Source organism: Columba livia, chromosome 2, assembly GCF_036013475.1.
Source record: "Columba livia isolate bColLiv1 breed racing homer chromosome 2, bColLiv1.pat.W.v2, whole genome shotgun sequence".
Classification (NCBI taxonomy): domain Eukaryota; kingdom Metazoa; phylum Chordata; class Aves; order Columbiformes; family Columbidae; genus Columba; species Columba livia.
Genome location: NC_088603.1, coordinates 150311407 through 150338230, shown reverse-complemented (window position 1 = coordinate 150338230; position 26824 = coordinate 150311407). Strand labels below are relative to the sequence as shown.

General features: G+C 42.8%; 1 protein-coding gene and 1 long non-coding RNA gene across 5 annotated transcripts in view; one reads left to right on the top strand and one right to left on the bottom strand.

Moving 5' to 3' along the window:
* Positions 1–722: 722 nt before the first annotated feature.
* Positions 723–7072, bottom strand: LOC110362424 (uncharacterized). Of its 2 annotated transcripts, XR_002419779.2 has the most exons (4): positions 6826–7072; positions 6139–6201; positions 5397–5485; positions 723–4081 (listed from the first exon to the last, which is right to left on the bottom strand). It is a non-coding gene; the product is annotated as an uncharacterized LOC110362424 (long non-coding RNA). The 2 variants fall into 2 exon arrangements; XR_002419778.2 differs by having other exon boundaries at positions 6139–7072.
* Positions 7073–7196: 124 nt separating this feature from the next.
* TMEM65 (transmembrane protein 65) overlaps positions 7197–26824 on the top strand; it is a 37151-nt gene continuing 17523 nt past the window's right edge. Inside the window, exons 1-2 of one of the 3 annotated variants that reach the window (XM_065054367.1) lie at positions 7197–7793; positions 10746–10985. In XM_065054367.1, coding sequence (XP_064910439.1) covers positions 7454–7793; positions 10746–10985 — 580 coding nt within the window. In that variant the 5' untranslated portion in view covers positions 7197–7453. Of the gene's footprint in view, positions 7794–10745; positions 10986–15641; positions 15723–26824 lie in introns of all 3 variants that reach the window. The other 2 variants (XM_065054368.1, XM_065054369.1) reach the window with 2 other exon arrangements.

Sequence of the window (26824 nt, the reverse complement as noted above, 5' to 3'; positions counted from 1 at the left end):
ACAGCTGGTGCGGCCGGAGCGCTCAGGGATTGCCAGCGCTGAGCCCTCAGTACCACTGAACTGCTGCATCACTCTCTGCTTCTGTGTATTCAAACCGTTTTCTGTCAGTGGCCAGTTGACTAAAAAAGCTCTCTACCTTGTAACTGTCATTCTTAGGAAGTTAATGCATTTTCTCATTGCTAAGGGCAAGAGGAATCAAGACTTCCAATTTTTTTGTCTTGATTCATCTGTATAGAAATAAAGTGGTTAATTAAAACCAAAAGCACTATAACATAAAAACATGTTAAAAACACCATTTGGTGTGACGGTGGATTTAGCATTTGACAATCACTTGCATACTTAGGAGATTATTATGTCTCTGTAGTTATTATGAACCACCTGTAGCCTTCTCTTCCCATTGATGAAGGAAATATTAGTGTAAACCCTCATCCAGATCTTACACACCATCTCTTTCTGCTCATCTTTCCATTTCACCTTTCTGTCATTGTACATCTCTTTAATTTAAATAGGCTTATATACCCTTTCTACAAAAAATTTAAGAATTGAGCATCTTGTCAGCAATAGAACTTTTGAAGATCTTCCTGAAACATGGAAGAACTCTGAAATTTGAATAGATAATAATTTCTTAGTCTCCTAATGAATTAATCCAGCAGTTAAATCTGCACAATAGCTATTCATCAGGAAAGTTCTAAATGTAGATTCTAATCTATTCCAATTACTGATATTTTATTTTATTTTATTTTATTTTATTTTATTTTATTTTATTTTATTTTATTTTTAATTTGAGGGGACACACATGTGGCCCTACTGAGAAAAGTTTGTTCGCTGCTTTAGAAGAGTCTCAAGCTTCCAGACAATGAGGACACAAATAATTTTACAGTAAGATGTTGGATTTTTTTGGCAATTTGCACCTGCTTATTTTCTTCTTGAAAACTACCTATGTAATAGAATCAGTTAATTGTTTGGCATCTTAATCTGTATTCAGAGAACTTAATATATTATGTAGTTTTAAAATGAAATTTTTAAAAGGAGCTGAGGCTATGAAATGTTACAATTACAGAGAGGGCCCATGAGATTATCATGGTATATAGTCATATTTACTTTTGTATAGCAAGGTAGCTTCAAATAGCAACTTATTCATTAATAAGTGAGTAAATGGAGATTGAAAATGTTGTATGGGGGCCCTCAATGCAAGGCATTTAACCTGCCACAGTTACTGAAGGAAACTATGGGAAAATGAAGTCACAACGTGTATTACACTGTTGCACTTCAATGAGTTAAGGAGATCGATCAGTTTCTACAAGAATCTAGCTCTGCTACACATTGTGTAGAATAACTTTTACTTTAGACCTGGGCATTATTCTATTTGAGTGTTTCTTTTGCTCCGCATTTTCTGCAATTGCTGCTGCAACGCTCCAATAGCAATTTACAAAGTGAAAGATGAAAAATTCACTATTCCTCTAAGGAAAACACTCCATGATCTGGGATTTTGTGGCATGGTTTAAAAGAACTTGTCTGTCTTCATTCTTGTCAAGAGCAGAGTTAGTGCTGTTAGAGTGAAAGGAGGTGTTATCTTAAGAGGGACTGAGTGCTGCTGAAATCCTGGGGAAGGCATTTGGCTACTGCGTGGTTGTGCACTTGTATATAAAGTCCGAACTTCAGACCTTTGTGTAGACTCTCCAGAGGCCTAAACTTAAACCATACACCTGTTGAAGGAAGGTAGGACTGAGCAAACAACTTGCATGATAGAGTGGAAAACAGGTTGCTTAAGGATGAGCTTAGTTCTTGCTGGAGAGAGGAGAAAGGGTAGCATTTTGGGGGTGGAGGACTTTAGCAGGGCTGGCATGGATGACTTTACTGGAAAAGAGAGGACCAGCAAAGAGCAACAGTGGACTGGGGAAAGCCTCCAAAAAGCAGCTATAGGCCCATTTAAAGTACTAGACTGGGAACAGACAGGGTATGTTAACATGCAGGTGGAAGACTAATAAAGTGAAAAGTGAGAAAGCAACCAATGAAGAGGAAAAAACAAGGAATACAGAGAAATCCGTGATGTAAAACTGCCTGAAAACCTCTGGTGAAAGGTAACAAAGCTCTGTCCATCACCCCTTTCACTGGATGTGTAAACAGGCTGAACAACTGCTTGGGCTGCCCTTTCAGTGGTGGTTAACTTTTAGCTTCTGTCACTAATTAGCTTTGTTCAACAGAGGTAAATGGGATCAAGGGGCAACACGGTAAATGCTGACAGAAATGTTTTATGTAGCTTAAAGGAACGGCTGCTTCAGTCACAGCAAAAAATTATCAAGATGGGGTCCCTACAGGTCACCTCATGCATTTTACACCACAAAGTGGTGAATGTCTCCAAGGTCCTAATCCAGCTGCTTCGTAATTCTTTGAGAGCTTTCTATTTTTTCCAGGCTTCAAAGGAAATGTAATGGTACAATATCCTTTGTATGATGCACTACCTACCCCAGCGTGTAGGGGCCAGATGAAGGTGCCGGGCAAAGGTGCTTTACAGCATCTGTATGTTCACCTGATGTCAGTGCGGCGCAGGAGCTGCTTGGCCTCGCTGCAAGGCTGCCACTCCAGTTCATGCTGTAACCTCTATATACTGCTTTTCTTTGACATTCCCTCCTCTCTCTGGAATATTCCTCTTCTTTCATATCTCTCCCCTGATACATTTTAATGCAGTTCACTAAGTGGAACAGTTCAGCCCTGCCACCTTACCCAGTTTATTGAAAAACTCATCTTTCTGAACTCAAAGGATGTACAGATCTTTTCTCTTTTTCAGGTGGAACACAAATATTGGAGGACAAAAGGCAAAGTTTTCCAACATGTTTAGTGTGAAAAACTCCAGGAGTCATTTAAAGAAGTGCTGTGCATCCATATATTATAAATGTGGGAGGAATTACACTAAACACCTAATCTCAGCTCTTCTAAGTTAAAAGAGGAGCTAAGAGCTTGGCTAAGCTAAGGCTTCACTTAGTTATGATATGAGAAGATCCCATCTTTTAGAAAATAAACTTTTAGAAAGTTGTTCTAGTTGTTAACTATTTTCACTGCTAAAATTTTTACAGTAGTCTGATTCTGCCTAGTTTCAGCTTCAGGACTTGCCATACATCGATACACAGTGATGGCTGTGGCTGTCACATATAAGTTTATTGGGTGCTGAAAATGTTGTTTTATAAAGTAAGTTACCTAGAAACTATGTTTCTATTAAACCCACAAACTTTCAGTGAATTTAAGTGAATTAATTCATCTTTGGAGTCTATTACTAAGAAGCTTTTTCCCAAACCTTTAATGCTTCTCCCAAAAGCTTTTTGAGCTATGTGCAATTTATCTGAGACTAAGGACACCGTAGCTGAATACGATCTTCTAAAAGCACTTATCCCGTAAGAAAAAGTGTAACTTCTCATCTTGTATTTGATAACTGTTGATAATTGTTTAAACCACTGTGCACCTGTGTCTGCTTCCTGAGTGTAAAAAACATGGAATAATGTGCATGAACAAGATGAAGACCAGAAAAGGCCTTGACATCGTGTAAACACAGCTCAGCAATAATTAAACACCGGTGTTATCAACACTGTTTTCTGCACAAATCCAACACAGTCCTGTACAAGCTACTACAAAGACCTTTAACTCTATCCCAGCCAAAGCCAGTACAGAGTCCTAAGCCAAAAAGTGTCTTGAAATCATATATGTGCTTATCAATGTAATAATGTAAGTGATGGTACAAAGCTGTATGAGGGAAGTTGTGATGGTCAGAAAGATTGTTTGCACTTGATCTCCTACAACTTCACAAGATTATTGTAACATCTTTTATTGCTGAAGGACAAGACCTTACTCATTTTTGCACTACTTCAATAAGTAATGATATTTTAAGCTCCCAATCTTGTATTACATTCAGATTTTAGACTGTAGATAGGATTTCTAATTTTAGCAAGTGGTCAGTGTATTTCAGGACTCCTTTTTTAAGTGAGCACCATGTTGCGTTCTCTGTGGATTCCTCCATCTGCCAACACACAAACAACTGTAGGATCAGCCCCTCGCTGCGCTGGCAAGACCAGAAGAGCCACGTCGTTTTCTGAAATGTGAGACAGAGGAAAAGTAGCTTGTCCATGCCTCTCTGAAGTTATTAATCTGGAAGTTTCCTAGAAATTCTGGCCTGCTTAAATATAGTGCTTAACTTGTAGAACACAAACAGTGCATTCTTGCAATTTATGGTATCAAACGTTTACCAACTCTTAAACCTTGGTCTCGCTTTAGCTAACAATACTTATCTTTACACTGGGCAGAGAAATCATGTTACTCCCTTAACAGAAATTCCCTTCATCAATAATATTCTCTTACTTCACCACATAAAGATGTAATTATTTAATATGCACTCAATATTTATATGAGATGAGGGCAGCCTAATATTTCCTGCCAGTCTCCACAAAAAGATTGGTCTCCCAGCCCTGTGGTCCTTAGGCAGCCTTGCAGAAATGCTATGAAAGACGGCTGGCATTTCTCTGCTGATTTCTACATATGCACTTTTCTAGCTTTTAGGGCTGAGCAGCACCAAATTTTCCATATAGTATTTTAAACAAATTACTCTTCTGTCAGCTGGTGTATGAACCAGATTTTTAGTTTGGTCACTCGTAAAATAAATCGTGTTAGGAGAAAATTAACCTATCAGAAAAAAACCCCAAGCAAATAAAGGGAAATTTCTGCATTTTTCAGAACATTGTGAGAAATATGCATTTTGGCAGGTTCACAAGCTCTGCCGGAGTGTCAGGGACTAATGAAAGTTACTCCGCACCACCTGCTGAATCAAGTTAAATGGATGGTCTGATTAATTCAAGTGTCACTTTAGCCAACAGCTTCAACTTCACTTTTCAACAAAATAAAAGTTCTGACAAAGAGTTACAGAAAAAACCTATTAGGTTGCCTAGTTCATTTCCCGTCACTGCAGAATTGTCACTCTGAAGACATTTTTATTCCAATTTGTTCAATACAGTTTTAAAGGCTTGGAAAGGCATAAACCACAGCTGCTGCCCACAGAATAATTTAGAGTCTGCTAAACCCTGATCTCTATCTTGACATACAAATGATGACTGTACTTTTGCAATAGCATTGTATCATGCCTGCTTAAACAATGCCCTTGTGCCTCCCTCTACAGTTCATATTTCTATACAGCAAATACCTAAAGGCTGTGTTAGAAACTCCCCATTCATCGTCACTGATTTCATGTTCGTTTCATCAGAGATCCACGCTGCCCAGGGTCCTGTCTATAAGGAAACCCATGAGACTGGCACAACAGACTCTGGACAAAGAAACTCTCTCCTTCAGTGTCTGAAAATACTTGCAATGTTTTGAGTGCTGTCGAAACACCCCAAGAATAATCCAGATGCAATCACCTTTTGCAATAGATGTTCAGGAATTCTCCTTCCTTGCCAGGTACCAGCATTCCTTCTTTGCTCTTTCTTCGTAGTCCAGTGCAATCAAGCTGTGTGAAAATAAAACAAAATACAACATAAACAATCAGAAATATGTCAGATTGAAGTATTAAAGGTTTGGCACCTGGAAAGATTGTTTGTTCCTTGTTTTTCTGGTTGCCTTTTTTTCAGGTGTTTGGCAATCCCATTGTGTGTCCTGCACTTCTCTGTGGAAGCATTCGTTTTTATTTAAAATGCTATTTGATTAAGAATAATTTTAGTAGCATCTTTGAACACTTCTATGAACTCTATTGTTATAGCTCTCTGGAAATGAAAACTGTTACCAACAGCCACACTGCCCCTGAAGAGCAACAGAAGATGCCATTTTTTCCAATAGGATGCCTGGGAAGATAAGTACAGTTCTGAGCATCATCAAGGCCTTAGTGGCTCTGGATCAGGAGTAAGCACTGGAAGACAGACCTAGAAACCAGTAAAAAATCTCTTGCCTCAGAGGCAGGATCTGTCACCTGCATGGAAACAACGCATTTAACTGGAAATAGCAGCCAACACTCATCTATCTTCACTATTTCTCTAACAGGGTGAAAATTGTAACATCCTATATCCAGGCCTTTATGACTTATTTGCTATATTTCTTCACTCACTTTCTTCTCACTCCCCACAGTACACATACTATATGTAAACATAAAAAATATTGAACACATACCATAGGTAAGACACGTCTATTTATCATGAGATCTTCGTCTCTTTAGCATTGCTAGCAGTGGAACTGGAGAGAAAATGCTGCTTTTTCATGTCAACTTCTCCCCACAGAGAGAAGTTAAAACTTTTTCCTTGACCCCCTCCAACAAGGCAGCTGAAGAAACCCCCTGGATGAACACCCCCCCACCTGAAGTCGGGTATTTTTGGTATGAAAAGAGCTTAACATAGAGCAGTAGATTTTGAGTGTCTCCAGAAGGCGCTTGCCATAGTATTAAATGAACTAGGCACAGATTATAATAACTGAGTCCCTTGTGGCTGTGGTTATTTAGTTTCTTTGCAAGCTAATTACAAAATCTAATACTTTTTGAACACAACGTTTTGAGAAAAACAGAACCTGGATTAACCCTTAGGATGCCGTATGCGCCGGTGAAGCGTTCAGGATGCACAGCAAAACACTCAAAATGTGGTTTTAAAAACCCCTCCATTGAAGGATGAAGATGTAAACTGTGGCCTAAATGTGTACATTTTTTAAGAAAACAACCAATCTAGGTGGCTTAAACACAATGCCTGCCAATTGATTAAACAACAAAAAAAGCTACATGCAGCTAAAGCGTACTACACCAAAACTGGGTGTTGCAACACTGCAATGCTCTAAAACAAGGGCGTGGAAAATAGCAAAGCAAGCAAAAACCTCATTTTTGTTATTCTGGTAGGATGCTGGTGGCTGGTACTGGCTGGGGACACCTTTTGTTGCTGCAGAAGAGCCCTGTGGGCTTACAAGGACCTGAATAATACATGTAATATTAGGAGTTTGGGAGGGTGTTTCGCCAAGCCCCGGTGTTGGGAGGAGGGCAGGTGCTCGACCCGCGCTGGCCCCTCATCTACGGCGCTCAGGCCGCGCTCCGGCCCTGCGGCCTCCGTCGCCCCCTCAGGGCGGAGACCCGACGGCCCCGGCCCTGAGGCGGTGCCGGACGGCACCGCCTCAGGGCCGGGGCCGTCGGGTCTCCGCCCTGAGGGGGCGACGGAGGCCGCGCTGCCGCTCCCGCCCCGCGCCTGCGCGGAGCCGCCCCCGCCGGCCGCCCTGCGCCCCGCCCTGCCGCCGGCACGGGGCCATGGGCGGCAGCGGCTGAGGCGGCCCGAGCGGCGCGGAGCGAAGTGAAGCGAAGCGCCGGGCGGGACGCGGCGCCGCCGCCGCTTTGGCGGGAGCGGCCGCGGGGCGGTGACTGGGTGCGGATTCCCCGGCCCCGCTGAAACCGGCCCGGGGGGACTTCGCGGCGGACGCTTGTGGCGGCCCGAGCGCCGCGCCCTTCCCCTGCCCCATGTCGGCGTGGCTCGGCCGGGCGGCGCTGCTGCTGGGGCGGCCGGGGGGCCCCGGCGCTGCCGGCGCACCCTCCTCCTGCCTGGGCTCGCTGCGGGGCCCGCCGCGCTGCTGCTGCCGCCGCCGCCTGGGCAGCCTGCGGGGCGGCGCCGAGGGGCAGCTCCTCCCGCGGGGGTCTGCGCCGCCCGGGAGGGCGCTGGGCACCCACCCTAAGAAGGAGCCGATGGAGGCGCTGAATACGGCACAGGGAGCCCGCGACTTCATCTACAGCCTGCACTCCACCGAGCGGAGCTGCCTGCTGCGGGAGCTGCACCGCTTCGAGTCCATCGCCATCGCCCAAGGTGAGCGCCGGTACCGCTCGGGGCCGCGCTGAGGGCGGGCGGGGATGGGGGGACCGGGCCGGCGCCGGTCTGAGCCCCCGAAGTTTGGCGCTGGATGCGGCGGGTCCTCCCGCCTTCGCCCGAGCGGCTCCTCCGGGCGGCCGAGCCACTAGGAAACTCCGGCAGGACGAGGCACCGAGAGGCGTGTGCCGGCGCGGTTTGGCATAACCGGGTGTAAACGAGGCACAGACCCTGAAGTTTAGTTTCCAGAAGCATCTGCAGCACCTTCAGAACTCGAAACGACCCGCTGTGCCAAATCCTCGGTGTGGTTGTCGCCTCTCGAGGAGTTTCGGAGGGGCGTGGGTGGCCGTTTTTCGGGATGGGAGCGGGAAAGTGCCTTTCAGAAAATCCTCCTGACGCCAGCGCAGCGGTAAATGGATTTCAGACCTCTTGAGAGGCGCTGGGCTGCTGCTGCCCTGGGCGCTCATTCATGAATTACACTTCCCTGCACAAGGACCTGCCGCCTTTGCTTTTGGAAGTGTTGGTTCTTGGGCAGGAAGGTGTGTGTGTGTGCTGGGGGGTGTTTATAGATCTGTCTCTGAATATAGTGCCATGCAACACCAATTAAAATAACTAATGGTGATTTCTTTTTTTGTCTGATCCAACTGTTCTTGCCAGCTTGATGCTTTTCCTTAAACAAATCAAAAATCAGAGAAAACCAAATCCTTTTAATTACAAACTCAGTACTTCTGATACTTAGCTGTGATTTATGGTCCCTATTTTAACAAAGATGATAGCAGGTGCGTAAGAGATCAGGGTTTGTTTGATCTAGGCCTCTTCATGACTTTGATAGCGGCGTGCCCTTGGAAAGGGCATTTCTGTGCCTTGTGGCTCTTCTGTGCATGTCTGGAAGAAACCCTGTGGTGGGCAGAGAACAGGTCCAGGGATCAGCTGTAGAAACGCTGCTGCTGTCAGGAGACAGAACCTTTTCAGGTACTTCCTTGGCTTTGTTTATAGCACACTTGCCTATAAACACTAGTGTTTCTAGTCAGAGTGAGAGTAGTTCACTTAAATGGTTCATTTTAAGAGCAGCGCTGCCGTTTTGCAGAGCGTGAATCAGTTTTGTTTTCCAACATAGTGGGAAGCACGCTTTGAGTTTGTAAGGTAACACTAACTTTTGGATACTAACAACTAATACTCTTCCTAAATAAATCCTTCTCAGTGTATGAAGAGTCTTTGCCTCGAGGTTCTTGTGTGAGTTTCTATGTCAGCAGGTATTGCTCAGGTGAAACAGGGCTGCTCACAGTGTGTTGTATACCTGCAGGATCATGCGCTGGATATCAAAATGAGACTTGAAAATGCATTTTAGTATAACATCTCAAGGTTTATACAGAGATAACTCAGCAGATGGTCCTGTTTAATATCTTGTTGCTCAGTTGTTGTTAGCTATAGTAGGAAAGCCTATTTCTATAAAATACTGTGACTTCCTGATGATTCAGGATTTAGAAGACAGTAACAAAAGCATTAGTTTGAGTTTAGAGACTTTACTGCTTATTAGTAAACTGCAGGTTTATTTCAGTAGTGGAAATTGCAATTCACTTACATCCGAGACTGTAAGCATTAATCTTGCCAGGGAGATTGTTTCAACAGAACCGCAGTTGTGAGCGTTGTAGTCTCACGGGTTAGGCTGCACAAAATGTTGTGATGCCATCAGACCTTGGTCCTTGGAGCCAGATTCTTGACTGCCCAACCAGTAGCTTGATAAAACTTTTGAAAATGGAATCTTTTCCTTTAGCCAGCTCCATTCATGTTTGTTTAACCGGACTACAGCACGATAACAGCTGTCAGCTTTTAAATCTATGAATTTATATTTCTGCTTGTGTTATGGAAAAAAAAGAAAAGCCGTAACCAAGAAAGGCTTCTAGTAAATCTGTTGAATAAAAATAAGAGGAAAAAATCTTGAAACAATAGTGCATATCTCGTGTACCTTCCCGGTGTTCTAGAGAACTACAGTAATGTGAACAAGAGCGGAAATGTGGCACAGAAATCATTCAGCACTGGTAAAATAGGTGCTCGGACCCACCCCAGCAGTGGATCCTCTTTGCGCACTGTGTGAGCCGCACTGAGCTGAGGAAAGGAGCAGCGATGCCAGGAGCCCCTGGGGGGGTTGGTTTGCCTGTCACAGTTTGCTGCAGATATTGACAGAGTTCAGAGTTTTATGTGAAGAAAGGCAGTCAACGCAGAGCCAGGCTCTTGAGGAGTGTCGGGTGTGTATCGTCACTCTCCACACCAAGGAGGGCCAGAAGAAAACAAAGTGTATAGAAGGGCTGCACTGGGAGGAAAACTGTATGATTTCTGGAGTAGATGTTGGTATTCTGTACTTAAAGTGCTTTATTATGGTTAGATGATATTTTATGTGTTTGCTCTGTCCTGCTGTTGAATCGGTGACTGTGTAGGAATGATGTAACTAGGTTTGCAGTGATTGTGAGTAGCAGATGGGGTGAGAGTTATTTGTGCCCTGCTTTCCAAGTACTTTTTCCAGTCCACTAGTGTCACTTTTGTTTTTTACAACCGCTGAGTTCAATCAAGATAAAAAGAGATGTTGGGTTTCTTCTCGATCATCTCATTGGGTGGCAGCATGCTGTAGCTCCCAGTAGCTGATTCTTCAGGTGAAGTTGCTAATTTTAGTTTTATGTTGATTTCCTATGCAAGTGATCCAAATGCAGCCTTCAAATTCACTTCTCTACCTACTGGGTGAGTTCCCGTGTCCTGCTTGAGTCTGGAAAATCAGTCTCTCCTCGATCATGAGATGCCTATGCGGTGCTGCCACGGTGCTTGAGCTTGTTTCGTGCCTGTGATCGTTTCATACTCCTATATGGAAAGGGAGGTTTAAGTCCGTACTCTTCTTAACACAGTCCTTATTGGGTTAAGTTTTGACCTTCTTCCTTCACTGCCTCTTCTGTGCCCTAACAGACCCCATATCAGCTAGGGGAAGCTGTCAGCAATATGGGGAGACCTGGGCACATCAAGAACCAAACGGGGCCTGTCCCTCAGCCCATTCCCAGCCCCACCACCAGAAGGATGCAGTTCCATCAACTAATCGCCCTAGCGCGAAATATGACAGGACACACTATCTGTGGCCTCCGCTAATGGCAGAGGCTGCAGGGAAACCCAGCCTTAGCTGCGGCAGCTACGCCGAAGGACGGTCCTCAGGTAGGTGGGTTGTAGCCGTTAACCTCTAAGTTAGCTGAGTCTTTGAAGTGTTTTTGAAACTTAACACATCTTTTTGCGCTGTAGTCACAAACCCGTAGGTGAGGTTTGTGACGGGGTAGCTTGGAATGTGTTCCTGCCATCAGCTTGTCTTACCTGGACATTTGCATCTGGACACTTAGAGTTTCCAGATGTCAAGTGCCGGGAGTCACTTTAAACAGTTTAGCTGTTGAAACTTGATGTTGTGAATAAACACCGAGGTTCTTCTGTTTGTTGTAGTTTTTCAGTCAGAAAACAGAGCTCTATCCTTGGACTTGTGATAGAGGGTGGCTGTGGAGCTGTGCTTGCTTACCTGCGAGCCTGAGTTGGTATAACAGATGGGTTTTGCACAGGAGAAGCTGGGGGAGAGGCGATGAAACCGAGTCTTGATGGAATTAGAAGGTATTTTGAGAACTGTCCTGATTTAGACTATAATCTGTATTTTACAACTGTCTTAATTTTAAGTCAAAACATCATCTTCCTCCCCTCTTTTATTTTTCTTTCCCATCTTGGAAAAGTGAATAAGGTCTTGCATTTTCCCAGGAAGGTGTTTGAAACAGAGTTTTAAAATTTCAGTTTGTGTTTCTTCTAAGCACGTGAGCGGCACCAGATGGAGATGATGCGTGTGGACTTGAATACAAATATTGTATTTCTTTTTTCTCATAGTTACAGAAACACTGACGTAGCAAGTAGGCCAATTCCTTTTAAATGTAGTAGTTCTGCTTTCCTGCTTGTGGAAGTGGTGCCCCATAATCAAGGCCTAGTTGTGTTAGAAACAAACAGGCAAATCCTCCTTCGTGTTGCTCATTTCTTGCATGTGGGAGATGAATGTCTTAAAATCCTTCTGACTTTCTATGGAGTGGTATTAGAAGAAAGGTGTAACTTCTTTCTTAAGGGGCTTATATTCAGGTTTTCTACCTTTAGTTTCCAGTGTATGATATAAAATGATTCATGAAAACACTTCTCAGCAGTGCAGCAAGACCCGTAACAAGGAGGGAAAAAATGAAGGGTTTGACTTGCTTACATAAGAAATACTGAACTTAGCATGTGTGTTGTGTCTTTATTTGCTCCAAGGGTGCTGTTGTTCTTATCTGTGCTGGGTTAAAATATTCTTGAGCCCAGATGTAACCATTTTCCATTAATAATACTAACACGATGGCTGTCTAGGACCTCTAAGAAATCTCAGGTCTTGGTAGTGAGTGAATCCATTATTTTCCCATATTTTGTTGCAAAGATGGGAAAAAAGATTTTTCTGTCTTAGTGTACATATGCATAAAATGTGTATGCAAGATATATATTTGTGTATGTGTAATATATGAATATATATTTTTGACATACAGTGTATGTACCTTGAACACAACTCCCTCAAACCACCGAGTTGTGGTTTATATTTTAAATTGGAGGCTTTGTGGTGTGATCACTAAATTAAAGGCCTTCTGAAGTGTAATTGCTTGTTTCACTGCCTGTTGAGGTTGTGTATTAACTGGAAAACATGCAAAAACCCAGTAGCAATGAAGTCTTGACAGCGAGTTTTGTTGGTTTAATTTGCAGGTCTTGGAGAATGCAGTCTCTAGCTAGATTCTCTTTGAAGTCACTGGTGTGTCATACCATACATGATTTAATACATAATCTGACCAAAGTGGTGCATTCTCATAGGCAGATGTTCATAATTTCAAGTTCTTTGTTTAAAAAGAGAAAAAAAAGGTGCTTCCATCAAAAGGGCACCACCTCCATTTGTTCAATAGAGCTGACAGGTGGGGCAAGATCTTTTTACAGGAATTTGTGAGCTTTTAGCTATTGTTGTGTGAAGTCCTATTTTGGTATCGCAAGAAACATCTCTGGTTTATGATCTGGTGTAAAATTTATGAACTTTTCAGTTTACTGGAATAGCTTAGGGAGTGTTAGAGCCTTGATGTCCCTACTTCCACAACTTCAAAAAGAAAAGTTAATTCCTAGGACTGCAAATGTCATCAAACAGATTTCACTGAGGTTTTTAGGTATTCCAAACGTGATCTCATGTGAAAAAGATCCCTTCTGTAGCGTGAGTCAGAGGCTTCTTGCTAATGCAAACAAACCAGTTCATCTGCTGTGGTGGTTTAGATACCACTTAGGTTTTAGTACCTGTTTTTGGTAGAACTTAGCCAGTGTTAATGGAACAAAGCATAATTTGATCCTTCTGGAATTACTGGTCTTGTCTGAAGAGTGATTTCACAGCGGAGGTGTGAGGTTTTTTGTGAGGACACCCATCCCGCTGAGCACTGAGAGGAAGTAACCGGTGTGTTTTGGCAGGGAACCTGCAGGGAACAGTTCTTTCTCCCTCTCTCCTCCTCAGGCCCAACAACAGGTGAACTCTGAGCTGTGTGTGGAGAAAGATCATCTACCTCTTCTCCCTTGCTGTGACCCAAGTCAATAAATCGGTTTTTAACTCTAGTGTTTGATTGCTACTGTGGGAGAAGGTCTTCTGGCAGGCTGCGGGCAAGAGTCTAATTTGCAGGGCTGAAGTGCGCCCTCAAGCTGGTAAAATGACAGACTCTTCCCAGCCTGCCTGCGGTCCCTTTGTGTCCTTAGGCCGTCACAGCATACACCAGGATTATTGCTAATCTCAGCGCTGAGTGAAAAACACTCAGTGCTGAGAGCAGCGTTACGTTTCAGATGGAAACTGTCTCTCTTTGCTTCTCAAACTTTTTGTTCTTTCCAAAATCATCGAGCCTTCTCATGAAGGCAGAGTGCAGAAGGAAGAGCGCTACACAGGCTCTACTGATTTTCCTTAAAATCTGCGGATGGAACTGTTCTGTTTTCCAATGGTGGTCATCTATGTAATGCCTCCTATTTTAGTACCTCAATAAGGCAGACTATTATAAAGGACTTTGAACCCTAAGTGTTAGTTAACACTAATATTAAATCCTGGCCATTTACTTGAAATTGATACCATTTTGCCAGGGGAAAAATGCCAAAGGAGCCAGGAATAGGAGTTATTTATTTTTCTAGGTACTCTGATACTATTTTTCTTAAGCCTTGGTGGAGAGAGGGAGAAATAGAAAGCTCCATTCAGCTCCTTAGTTGTCATGTGCTTCTGTATCTGGAATACTGGATGCATAAACCCTTTGTGGCTTCCCCAGGCCTGGTGTTGAAGAGCAGGGCTCTGCGTTCTGTCCTATGCAGGGAGCTGGGACAGGGAGTGAAATTTAGTTAATTTTTTTAAATATTCTCTTTTTGTCCATCCTGTCTCAGGATGTGGCTGTTCTTTATGCCGACGAGTGCGGGAACATCTGGGTGCTGCATGGGGTGCCTTAGTTAGAAGATTTAATAATTCTGAAGTCTTATTGAGAGGTATGCCCCATGCCTCAAGAAACCTTTCAAAAGTGAAGGTGTACTTAAACAAAAAAAACAAACAAAACCAAATGCCAAAACTCTAAAGCAAAAAATGCATGAACAAAACCTCGCTTCCGAAATGAACTCTTGGGCAGTACAAGATCTCTATTTTCGTTGTTCATTCTAGCACTTACTGTGTTGCATTAGTCAATTGGGTATTGCGTGTCTTTATTGTGGTGCTTTTTCATGTTTCAGCTTTATTTCCACTGAATGTATATGATTTGTTTGGACTTCCATTTTTAAATTACAATAAAACTGCAAATTTCGGTAGCTTTGGCAAATTGGAATTTTCATCACATAATCTCAACATAGCATGGTATCTTACAGAAATGTTAATTATATAGAAAAATTTTCATAGACTTTTAACTTGGAACAAATTGGGTAATATTTTTTTTTCTGCTTTAAACTCCGTTTGTGAGGCGTATTCTATTCACACTACTATAGATGGTACTTTGGGACAGGGCCATGCATATGTTACTTGGGTATTAGAGGGCTTTGCTCTTGTGGTTTGGTTTTCTTCCATACTCTGATATTTTGCTTGCTTGTTGGAACAAGTCCAGAGGAGGCCATGAAGATGATCAGAAGACTGGAGCAGCTCTCCTGTGAGGACAGGCTGAGAGAGTTGGGGTTGTTCAGCCTGGAGAAGAGGAGGCTCTGGGGAGATCTTCAAGCAGCCCTTCAGTACCTAAAGGGGACCTACAAGAAAACCAGAGAGAGACTTTTTATAAGGACATGTAGTGATAGGACAAGGGGTAATGGCTTTAAACTGAAAGAGGGGCAGTTTGGATTAGATATACGGAAAAAATCTTCCCCATGAGGATGGTGAAGTGCTGGAACAGGCTGCACAGAGGTTGTGGATGCCCCGTACCTGGGAGTGCTCAAGGCCAGGCTGGACGGGGCTTGAGCAACCCGGTCTAGTGGAAGGTGTTGCTGCCCATGGCAGGGGGTTGAAACTAGATGATCTTTAAGATCTTTAGATGATCTTGGCTCCTTCCAAGCCAAACTATTCTGTGCTATAACTTAAAACAGGTTCTATTCTAAGTTCTTTGCGTAAATGCAGAAGTTTTGCTACGTGTTTTAGCAGAGGAAAGCCTGCAAATATGCAAGTGGAATTGTTGCAAGACCTACAGAAATCCAGCTGTCTTGGAGTTTATAAAAGCTCTTTCCTTGCTGGTGGATACTCCAGTGTTGATGGGAAGATTTTACATAATGACTTATTGCTGTCTTGCTTTTGGAAACTCGTTGTAGCATCCAGATACCCTAAACCACTGGTACCACTGGAGCAGCCAGCGAAGGAGGTAGTATCTGCAGAGACGACCAGTACTTTTGGTACAGTAAAAAAAACCCAACAAACAAAAAAATGTGTTTGCTAAGATGTGGCGTTGCATAAGGCCAGCAGGCGCCTGGTTTGACAGACTTTCTGCTTGCTTGTTTTGGTGCGGTTGGCATGTGTTCCCACAAGAAATAAAAGTACACGATCTTTATTTATTTTCTTAATAGAAAGCTGCCAGTTTCAAGAATTTCAGTGATACCAGTAATAGTTCGTGGACTTAATCTTAAAGTGGCCAAACAAGTGTTTTAAGTCCCGATCTTGCAGAAATTCTCCTGAGCTATAGCATCGTTTCTAGATAATACTTGACCAGAGATTTCGTGCTGTGAAACAGCTTCAACTGCTTGAAGAAGCTCAGTGGCATTGACCTTATGCTATTTCCTAGGAAAGTGCTGTGCATTAAATTACATGGTCCAAATACAATGCATAAATAATATTACTGTTAAAAAATATCATTAATCAGCTGCCTTTCCCTGGATTGATATTTTAGAAAAGGTAAAATAGAAGACTGGTCCAATTAAAATTTGTTTTCCATCTTTTGCATGTGTTTAAGCATGTGCTGTGTGCAAAATCGTTGTCGTGCACGAGCGTTTTTAAAATCATGAGTTTTAAAAAGATCTAAACCTCGAGCTGTTGTTCTGCAACTATATTTGTGTAGTGTAAAAACAATACGTTTTATAGTTAAGGGGAGACAGATTTTTATGCTTCGCTGTCCTATCTGGTACGAGGGGTGCTTTTGATTGAGATCTTTTTTAGGAAAGATCACGTGCAATGCAACTTTTGCTTACAGCTTAAACCTTTCGGAGTGATGTATTAGAAGCATTTAGATCACCATGTAATAGGCACGAATGAAATGGATCATGTTTATTGTGTGAACACAGAGGTACTGTTTCAGTGTGTAATCAAAATTAAAAGAAAGCAAAGTTTCCTAGTTGCTGTAAGAAAGAAATTATTTAAAGCTTACTCATTCAACTGAGAACTCTTAGCTGTAGTCAGCCTTATTTATTATTTAATTAATCCAAATACAGAACTATTGAGGCAGCTGGTATCTCTGGCAGAAAATCTTTTCTAAAAAAGAAAAAGTAAATGGAAAAAGGAGGTAAGTCTGTCTGCAAGCAGAGCACTTGAGGAAGCTGTCTTGGATCTCTCTGGTTCTGTTTTGTGTTTGTGGTGTGGGGTTTTGTTTGTTTTTCTTCTCCGGTAGTAAAGTATCTCAGACTGGGGAAGGCTGGACTTGTGTGTGTGAGCTGCCTTGTGCTTCCTCCCCTCTTTCTTTCTCCTTAAATAAGCATGGTGTTATTTCAAGAACCTGAAAGCACACGTTCTTGTTTCTGTTTAGTTGCTGTATGTAAGAACTTCCTTCAACAAGAAACCTGCCCCTTGAAATTTTTGGGATGTGACTAACTGGTGCCTGAAATGAAACCCTTGCTTCCTCTGAACCATGGGGAGCTTTTTAAGGCAGAGCCTACAAATACTGTTTCTAACCCAGCAGAGTGCATTTTTCATTCAAAACTACAGGATATGAAATCAGCTGTTTATTCCAATGTTCAGTTACTTTGGATTTTTAGATACTTGTATGTTAATCATAAAATATCCACCCTAGCAGCCATAACGATGCTTGCTACTTGCTGTCATTTTTTTGCTGCATCATTTGCTGGTTTCCATTTGTATGTGATAGGCTCATCAGGTTCATTGTTTTTTTTGTTTTCTTTGCGGTTTTTAAAATTTAATTTTGACAAATTAACGTACTTTAGCTTTTGGCGAATTCCAAGAGGTCATTTATTTTAACTTACGCGTTTCTCTCTAGATAATAAAAGGAGCAAGTAGGAATGTATTTGAAGACTGCAATATTTTGTGTTTGGAGATGGGACGTATTCTGTATCAATTCTACAGAGATTAAGCTCTACAGAGGGATCTGGACTGGCTGGATCGTTGAGCTGAGGCCAATTGTATGAGGTTCAACAAGGCCAAGTGCCAGGTCCTGTACTTGGGTCACAACAACCCCAGGCAGCGCTACAGGCCCAGGGAAGAGTGGCTGGAAAGTGCCTGGGGGAAAGGGGGAAAGGGGGTGTTGATTGAAAGCAGCTGAACATGAGCCAGCAGTGTGCCCAGGTGGCCAAAGAGGCCAAGAGCATCCTGGCTTGTATCAGGAATAGTGTGGCCAGCAGTAACAGAGAAGTGATCATTCCACTGTACTCAGCACTGGTGAGGCTGCACCTTGAATTCTGTGTTCGGTTTTGGGCTCCTCACTACAAGAAAGACATTGAGGTGCTGGAGAGAGTTCAGAGAAGGGCAATGAAGCAGCTGGTGAGGGGCCTGGAGCACAAGTGTGATGAGGAACAGCTGAGGGACCTGGGGCTGTTCAGCCTGGAGAAAAGGAGGCTGAGGGGAGACCTTATCGCTGTCTGCAACTACCTGAAAGGAGGTTGTAGCATGGAGGGGGTTGGTCTCTTCTCCAAGTAGCAAGTGATAGGACAAGAGGAAATGGCCTCAAGTTGCGCCAGGGGAGGCTTAGGTTAGAGATTAGGAAAAAATTATTTATGGAACAGGCTGTCCAGGGAAGTGGTTGAGTCACCGTCCCTGGAGGTGTTTAAAAGATGTAGATAGGAGGTTGTTAGGGATGTGGTTTAGCACTAGAGTCAGGTTATGGTTGGACTCAATGATTTTGAGGGTCTCTTCCAACCAAAATGGTTCAATGATTCTAACTTGCCTGTCACCTTAAAGCAGATGTAAGGAGCAGGTAGCTTGTTTTATTCTTGCCTATTGCTTGTACCCAAGGATAAAACCTTTCCTCAATGCGTTTGCCAAATACTTTGTAGTTTTTAGGATGTCAGATAGGAGCATAGGCATTTTCAGAACTAAACCTTGCCTTGCAGTTTGACAGTGATCCTGGTTGAAAGGCTCCTGCATGATCTGGAGGAAGGATGAAGCCTTGGAAAATCTTTTTAATTTCAAAAAGAATAGAGAAGTTTGAGAGAAAACAGCTTCTACAGTGAGGCCAACTTGAACTGAGCAGAGCCAGAGATATGGGTCTCACCAGTGGCTCAGGCTTTGGTTCCCAAAGGTCACTTCTTGGAGATAGTCTGGGACCTGGTGGCCAGACACCAGCAGTTCTTTTAATGTGTTCTGGGAAGCCTTTGGGCAGGGTTAGGAGGAGACACAGGACACAATATGTGATTCTTGTCCATCCCATGGACTGAGGTCTGTCTGCTTTGGGCTGTGCTGGTGTATGTAACGATGTATTGCCACCAAGTTCTGGTATTGTCTTCAGGTCCAAATGCTTATTGTGAATCAACACATAATTGTTGCATTTTGACCTGCTGCATTTTTCTTTTAGACAGCATCAGTTTCTAGTTATTGTACTGTTAAAATAAGTTCTTTGTTCATGGCTTTCAGTTACTTGCTCTCGATGGCTTTTGGCTCTATGCACTGATCTATCCCTTGATGCTGGCCAGTTCGCTATAAGTCATCTTACACTGAAAGTGTGCATCATCAGTCTCCATTAGGATATTATGCCACTTCTCATGGCAAGCTGAATGGGCAGAAACTGTGGTTTATTGGATTTATTTGGTTTCATGGAAGACTGGAGAGACACGTGCACGGAACAAACTGATATCTTTAGCCACCCTGCTATTTTAAATACCATCAGTTTGGATTTTCAGATTGCAAATAGCCTTTCAGTCCAGCTGTTTCTTTGCTTCGTTAAGCCCTGGCAATGAGCTGATTTTTACAAAGCACAAGATGTGATGTTGCAAATGTAAATTTAGCTGTTTTGTTCAAGATGAAGAGAAGGTACTTTCCAACCCAAACTATTCTATAATTCCATGTAAGAATTGCCAGCTGGATCCACAAACATCTGCCTAATAAATATTTTTACCAGAGAGAAGGGACAGCAGCTTGGAATCCTAACTGGTTTTCCTGTCACCTGTGTTATTTTATGGAGTAAATTAAATAAAGCTATGTAAATAGGTAGCTGCAAAAGTGACAATGATGCTATAAATAATCAGCCTGGTGACCTTTTCCTCTTGAAAATATCAGACACGCTTCTTGTGATTCAGTGTTCTCTCCTTGAACAGAAGGAACGTAACAAAAGGTGTGTTTGGGAATCTGAGACAGCACAAATGGCCCATGTCGAAGATGACTGGTTGCAGTTGGAAATGTATGCATCCTGTTGTTTACTCATTTATTGGATCTGGTTTATCAGAAAGAAAAAAACAATTTGGTTTTTTAACGTTTTCACTGTTGGTTTCCTTCTCTGTTTTGGATGCTAGGAACCTATCTTATCAGCTATGTTTTCAGATGCTGCTTATTTCAATTTTTGCAGTTGCACACTAGTGTTGCTGAGTTTTGCTGCAATTTATGCCTGACCTTGTGTAAAAGCTCGGTTAATAAGAAGAAAAAAGAGCTCATTTAATTATTCTTTCCCAGCCATGGAGGAAAATTTCAGGTGGCTTCCTTACTGTGGGATAAGAGTCTGCACAGATGAGCTGTGCATGAGCTGATGTGCAGCAGATATGATTTGTCCTTATGGTGCAGATTTACCATCGGCTTCACCCAGGTTATGCATGGGGGGGTTCCATTCTCACCCCTCTGCCCCAAAAACCTCTGGGTGTGCAGTCCCATTCCTGCCTCCCACGCTAACACCGCTGTTCTTCCCTGGGCCTGGGAAAAGTCTCAAATACATGACCGGGGGGAGTTTAGGAACAGGAGGAAAAGTATTGAATCGCTCCCTGCAGCAGCAGCATAACTTTAGGTCACTTCACGGTGCAGTTTTGTATTTGACCTGAGGTTTTTCCTCTCCTGGTCTCTCACGGGAAGTGCTGGGAGGGTTTTTGTGCCTCAGGCGGGAGTTTGTGCTGGGATCCCCCTGTGTCACCAGCAGCGCAGACGGTGACTTGCACTAGTGAGCAATACTGCTTACATCTCCCAAGTTACTTTTTTAGTGTTGTCAAGTACTTGAAGTTATGTTGGAGAGCATTTTTGACCTCACAGTTCATCCTGTGGCTAGGCAGGGAGCTGTGTCTCTTCTCCCTTCCTCTGGCTCTCCATCCAGGATTATTCTTTGTGGGATTGGTGGCCGCCCCCCTGCATCACACAGCACTTGGCTTCAGTGCTGCAAAAAGCGTCCTCAGCCTGAATCTGTGTCTTTTGTCACTGCTGGAGAAAAGGCTGTGAAAACATTGCCCAGATTTTGGACAAGTAGATGAGAATGAGGGAGGGAAGGATGCTGGAGGCACACTGAGATCAGCCCCAGTGCACAGCAGGAATAAAAAACGTAGGAGCGCAAGTTTAATTAAGGTCTCCAGTAAATACTGGTGTTACGGGTACGTCACTGATGGAGGCAACACACTAGTGCCACGGAATACTTTCCACTGCAGAGGGGGAAAGTGTTAAATTTATTAGATTCCGTTGGATTTCTTGGATCCAGCTGGGGGTTTGTGTTAGTAATTTAATAATTCTCAAGCTGATTAGCAGAACTGGAGGTGGAACATATAATTTCAGTGCTCACAGGAGTGCTGCATGCTCCCACTTGAATCTGTGACAAAGAAATAGGTAGAAATAAAAGCAGTGGAGAAGGGAAAACGTGCAAAGTTGAAAACCAAAGACTGTGCTATGTGGCAGAACCCTGTCTTTCTTAAACTGGCATCGAGTAGTTTAATGGGAAGACTGAGCAACGTTGGGATTAAATCAACAGATGGGATGTGTATCACTTGATAGAGCAGAGGCCGTGACGAGGCTTTGGAGCGTGTGCACAGCTGTGACGGGCAGCGGTGCGGTGCTCACGCTTGCTCAGCTCTGCGGCTGGAAGCTGTGGAGATGCACTTGCAACCTATAAAGTCAATCCTCCCACTTACCAAAAGCTGCGGAAACACTGACCAGGAGGAGAATTTTCCTTGTTTGATTTGCAGAATAAAGACAATTTATTGAAAGAGTTAAAAGTGAACTTGGTCAGAACTCTGTTTACTTACAGAGTAGAGCCCAGCAGTCTTTGTTGTCCCTGTTGCTCCTTACTTATATAACTTTACTTACAAAAATAAATAATCTTAGTAATTTCAAGTCATTTTCATGAACAGAGCAAATTCTTTTAGTAGAATTTAAAATTCACTTACAGAATAAGTTTCTAAGCAATGCAGCTGCATAACGATGCAGCAGATAGTCTGTATTCTTACAGCATAAAAGCCGAAAGAAAACACCTTGAGGTCAAGTTCTATGTCAAGTGTATTTTATCTATTTTTACATTATATCATATAACATTCTTTCCTTCAGCCGTTTGCCAAAGATAGCTGACATCGCAGCTTGGCTTTGGCTGTGCGGAGAGTCAGGTGTTGGAGTCTGGCTGGTTCCACAAAGGCACCCGCAGGCTTTGCGGAGTTACGTGGGGCCGGGAAGAAGAAAGGTGCCCAGGTGACGAATCCGCTGTGCTACCTCCAGCAGTACGTTATGAGTTAAGAACAGCTTCATTGCTGCTGTGTTCTGTACTCATTACACATTTATATAGAGAGGTACAGATTATGAGAGTGTAATTTATGGCTGGAACTTAAATTGTCAGTGATTTCCTGTGGTGTTCCTTTTTGCTGACAGGTATGCATAGTTTCTTAAGGACTTCAGGGGAGCTCATACATCTGTCTTTGTTGCCCCAACACAGTGAAAAATTAGCAGGAGTGTAATTACACTTAATGTGAATTTCTAACAAAATATTTGAACATCATTCAGTTGATCTGTCCTCTCTGTCTCTCGTTCTGGGTATCTGTCTTAAGTCTGAGACAGATGAAAAGTGATCAACTTTATACACATTTAAAATTATTTCAGAGAGAAGCTTATTTCTACAGTCTTGCTTTATCATCAGGCAGGGAATGAATCTGCTTGAGAAAAGGCTGATACTTAGGGGTGTGTGATTCAATAGCAGTTTGTCTTCAGCTTTCTTTAAAGATCATAGTAGATTTCTCTTAAAGGGAGAAATAAAACCCCACCAAGCCGGTTAGCTTGACCTGGTGTTGCTGGTGGCCGCGGCTGCTGCAGGTGGTGCTGGCAGGGGGCAGAGCTGCTGCTGCTGGTACCAGGGATGTGGGAAAAACCTTGGGTTTGCTCTCACAGTAAGTGTCTCTCTTGATTAATATCAATAACCAACTCACTCTTTCTCATTTCAAGACCCTTGGGTTCTGCAAAAGGCAAAAGCACATTCTGTACCTGGGGATGACAGCAAGTGTGTTGAAATAAGCCAGTGAGTACCTGGTCCACTACGTCTGCTATGAAGCACAAGCCCCCTGTGTTACTAACACACTCTGTTTTGTGCAGGAGCAGCGGTGGAGGGAGCGTCCTGGTTCCCCCAGGTGCTGCGCAGGTTGTCATGGGTCACCCACGTCCTCCGAGGGGACCTGCTGCCAGCGCAGGGTCCTGTGCCGGGGCTTGAGAGCCAGCACTGCTCCCTGTTCTTCAGAAATTGCCTTCTCCCCCCTCAGTTCTTTCCTGGGGAAACGTGTGTGGTTTTGGTCACTTGGGGGAAGAGCGTAAGGGGGAGGAGGGTTGGGAATAATCAAGCTCATGTCTCATCACCTTCTCACATTTCTTTGTAGAAATAGGGCCTGGGGGAAACAATATTAAATAAAGGGATATTATAATTGTATATATAACTCCCTAGGTATTCCATGAGCGCTCATGTGTAGGCTGAACACCGCTCTATTTAAAGGCGATGAAAGCCGTCCACTAGATCAGATCTCTCTGCTTGTGTGCAGGGCTCTGATAACTCTTGTTAACAAATCGTTTGTGGTGTCCCACAGAATTGGTTTGCTTATCCTCTCACATGAACACACTAAAACATTTGAAAACCTCATCTTGTACCCAGATAATACGAGATCTTGCTTGTTTCCAGCTCAAAACTGTTGCTGCCCTACTGCTCAGCTGCAAACGGGTGCAATGACTTAAACCAGAGGCACCCAAGAAAAATCAGTGCTGCCAGAGAAGTGCAACACCTCGTCTAACTGGAACACAGTTAGACAACTATATTTGAATGAGATTAATTCTACTCTGTTCGTCTGAAGCATTTATCTAGTCTTTTCCCATGGCTAGTGGAGAGGGTGTTAATAGCCCCAGGGGTAGATTCCTTCATCAGTTGGGAGGTGTTCCTCTCCCGGGAACTCATTTGTGGTCTCCAAGCATTGGAATGGGGAGAGTGAGGGGGGGATGAAGAGCCAGTCTCCATTTGGGGTGACGGGTATTACTTTGTTTTTCTGAGGCAGAGAGTTTTGCCTGTGTGGATGGCTCACTCCAAGTCAGGGAATTGCTGCAGCCAGTTTATTTCTTGGTGGCATTCATCTTATTTTTTTTTAATTTCTGTTGTTAAATAATATGCAGCCGTTCATATCTGGAATAAACAGAGCTGAATACCACGTTATTGTTCCTGTTCACTCTCCTGTCAATGTTACTGTGTTTCTGGCATTTTTATACAAACACTTCAGCTGTTTTTTTTAACATTTTTGGTTTCTCTCTGAAGCAGGGAACTCCATATTTCTATCCACACCCTGCACCTCTGTTACAAACTGCAAGTCCTTTCTGCATTGTCATCACTTTAACTGATTAACCCCCTTGAATCTTGAGGCAAGCATCTTATTTCTAACTTTTTTCCAGCTGTGGTTTGAGACCTTGTTAAGCAAACCACTGCAAATCCCATTTGGGTATGAACTTGCTTGAGTGAAAATGAAAGGCTGACCTTTAAGTTTATAAAGCAGTGATAGGGAGTAAAACTAGATCAGGAAAAAGCTCTCCTAGTGATGAAGAAAGGGATTCAAGTCTCTGGATACCTGTTTGCATTTTGTGCTTTTGTCTGGATTTCTGGTCAGGCTTTCTAGCTTAGGTCTCTGCGTTTTGTTAAACATCTTTAAAAGGGAATGAATGGTCTGTCGTGGTTTTGGAAGGGATAATAGAATAAGTGCATTGTATACTCACAATATGTGATGATGAGCATCCAGTAAAACTGCAGATAAAGTTGAAAGTAAATTCTGTGATACTTAAACCTAGACTATCCTGCATCTGGTAAAGAAATATTATGCATTTTTGTTGCTAAATGCATCTGTTCTAGGGAGTAACTACTGCCTGCTAGATGAGGTGGTGCAGGGTAGTTATAGTCCAAATCGTATGGGGTTTTTTCCTTTGAAGCAGGCTTGCTGCATCCCTTGTATGTGGCACTTAGCCCTGGATTGTCCTGGGGCCCATATGTCCAGGGTACCCACCTGCTGGGGTGGGAACCATCCCTGAAATCGCTGGGGTTTTTTTCTGGAGGGTTGGTTGGCTGAGGCCGGGGAGCAACTCCTGCAAAGCTCCTTCAGCGCTTGGTCCCTGGGATATAACAGCAGTTTCAAATAAAATATGATAATGTCTTCTACTATTTCAAGGTCTTTCAGGGAGGGAGATGGAATGTGATCACTGTGTAATTTTCTACAGTGTTATGCAGAGTATAAAAAAAAAATAGCTCTTTCATGCCCATAATGCCCTATTTGTATTTATGCAAAATATTTGTTTGGACATAGTTATATTTTCAGGGGTAGTCGAGAAATTTTTATTATAATTGTTATCATGTCTGCTGCTTATTCATCTCTTGCTGTGCTTTGCTAAGCTTTCTCTTCTTGTGTGCATGTGACTGGACGGGCTAACAGCCAGGTTTATATTTAGCACTGCACGAGTCCACATCCTTTCATGCCTTAATTGCTGGAGTAGCAGGAAACCATTTGAGTTATAAGAAATGATGCAGAACTTTATTTGCTATCAACACATGATTATTTTTTTTTCCCCATCTGGAATATTAAGGGAACCCAATTGAAAATCAATGGACGTGTTTTTTCAACTTCTGTGTTTTGCTGCAAGTACTGAGATTTTTGCAGTTGTTGTTAAAACCTGGTGAGGAACAAAGGGGGTATGTGCCCTATGAGGTTATTCCATGAATGAACTTGTACATCATAGTCAGAATTTACTCTTAAAGATCCACTTCTAGAAAACAAACAAAGCAATAACACACATCTCATTTCTAGGCTCCAATCCAGAATTTTGGGGATAAAGATCCCCTTCTGAACCCCCATGAACAGGAGTACCTCTTTAACAGATGCAGCAATTGCTTTGATTTCTTGTTCTGTGCCAGTGAAGCCTTGCTGTCTCCATTGTGTAGCTGAATGATTTGCTGAAGTGACCTGGACAGGCTTTTTGGAGGAAACCAGCGATGAATTTGAGACCAAACCCTCCCTAACTTCAAGATGAGATACAAACCTTCAGAGCCTGCAATGAGGTTATAATGCATCTGGATCATCAGTACTTTTTTGTATTCCTCCTTCTTACCTTCTTGGTATTCATTGTTGAAGCATTCATCTTAACGATTTGGTCACTATCTAAAAATCTATAGAACAGTGCTCATATTCTTGTCTTAGATTTAACAATACTCAGCTGTAGAATAGCCCTGGCCGTAGTACCTGTTGTCACTGTTACGTGTTTCCTGCCCTTGGGTGACAGTAACAGATTTAGCTATAAAATTTTACGACAGCATTAGCTGCAGTTTGAATAAAGCAAAACAATATGCGCCTTTAGGCTTGCAAGTTCCTTTGTATTCCACTCCTTAAAAAATTGATGATTCAGGTAACGGTGATGACAGTTCTCTGGTTTTGGGTTGAGTTTTGGCTTTTTTTTTTTTACCAGCTGTCTCAATAAATGCACCCTCATCAGCTTATAAGAATAATCTTAAAACTAAATTGCAAGTACTGTCTTGGTTTAAGTTCACTACAATTGGCAGAGTTAATTTAACTCGTTGGGTTTGGGCCAAGTTGTAGATAATGGTATTATTTATGTTGACAGTTTTGTATTCCCCTCTGGATTGTATCTATTAAAAAAAAAGGAAAATGTTTAGTTAGCAAAAAAAAAAAATGACGCTGTAAATTCAAAAAAGATCAAGAACAGATTTAAGAGCCAATTAATTTTTTTTCTGCTCTCCAGACTTGGCTAATTCAGTGTTCATGACCTGTATGGCACTTGAACCTTGGTTTATAACTTCATTTATTGGTGATGAATGTCAGTTAGAAAATAGCAGTATTCCTTCCTCTCCCATTTCATTTTAGTCCTTCTG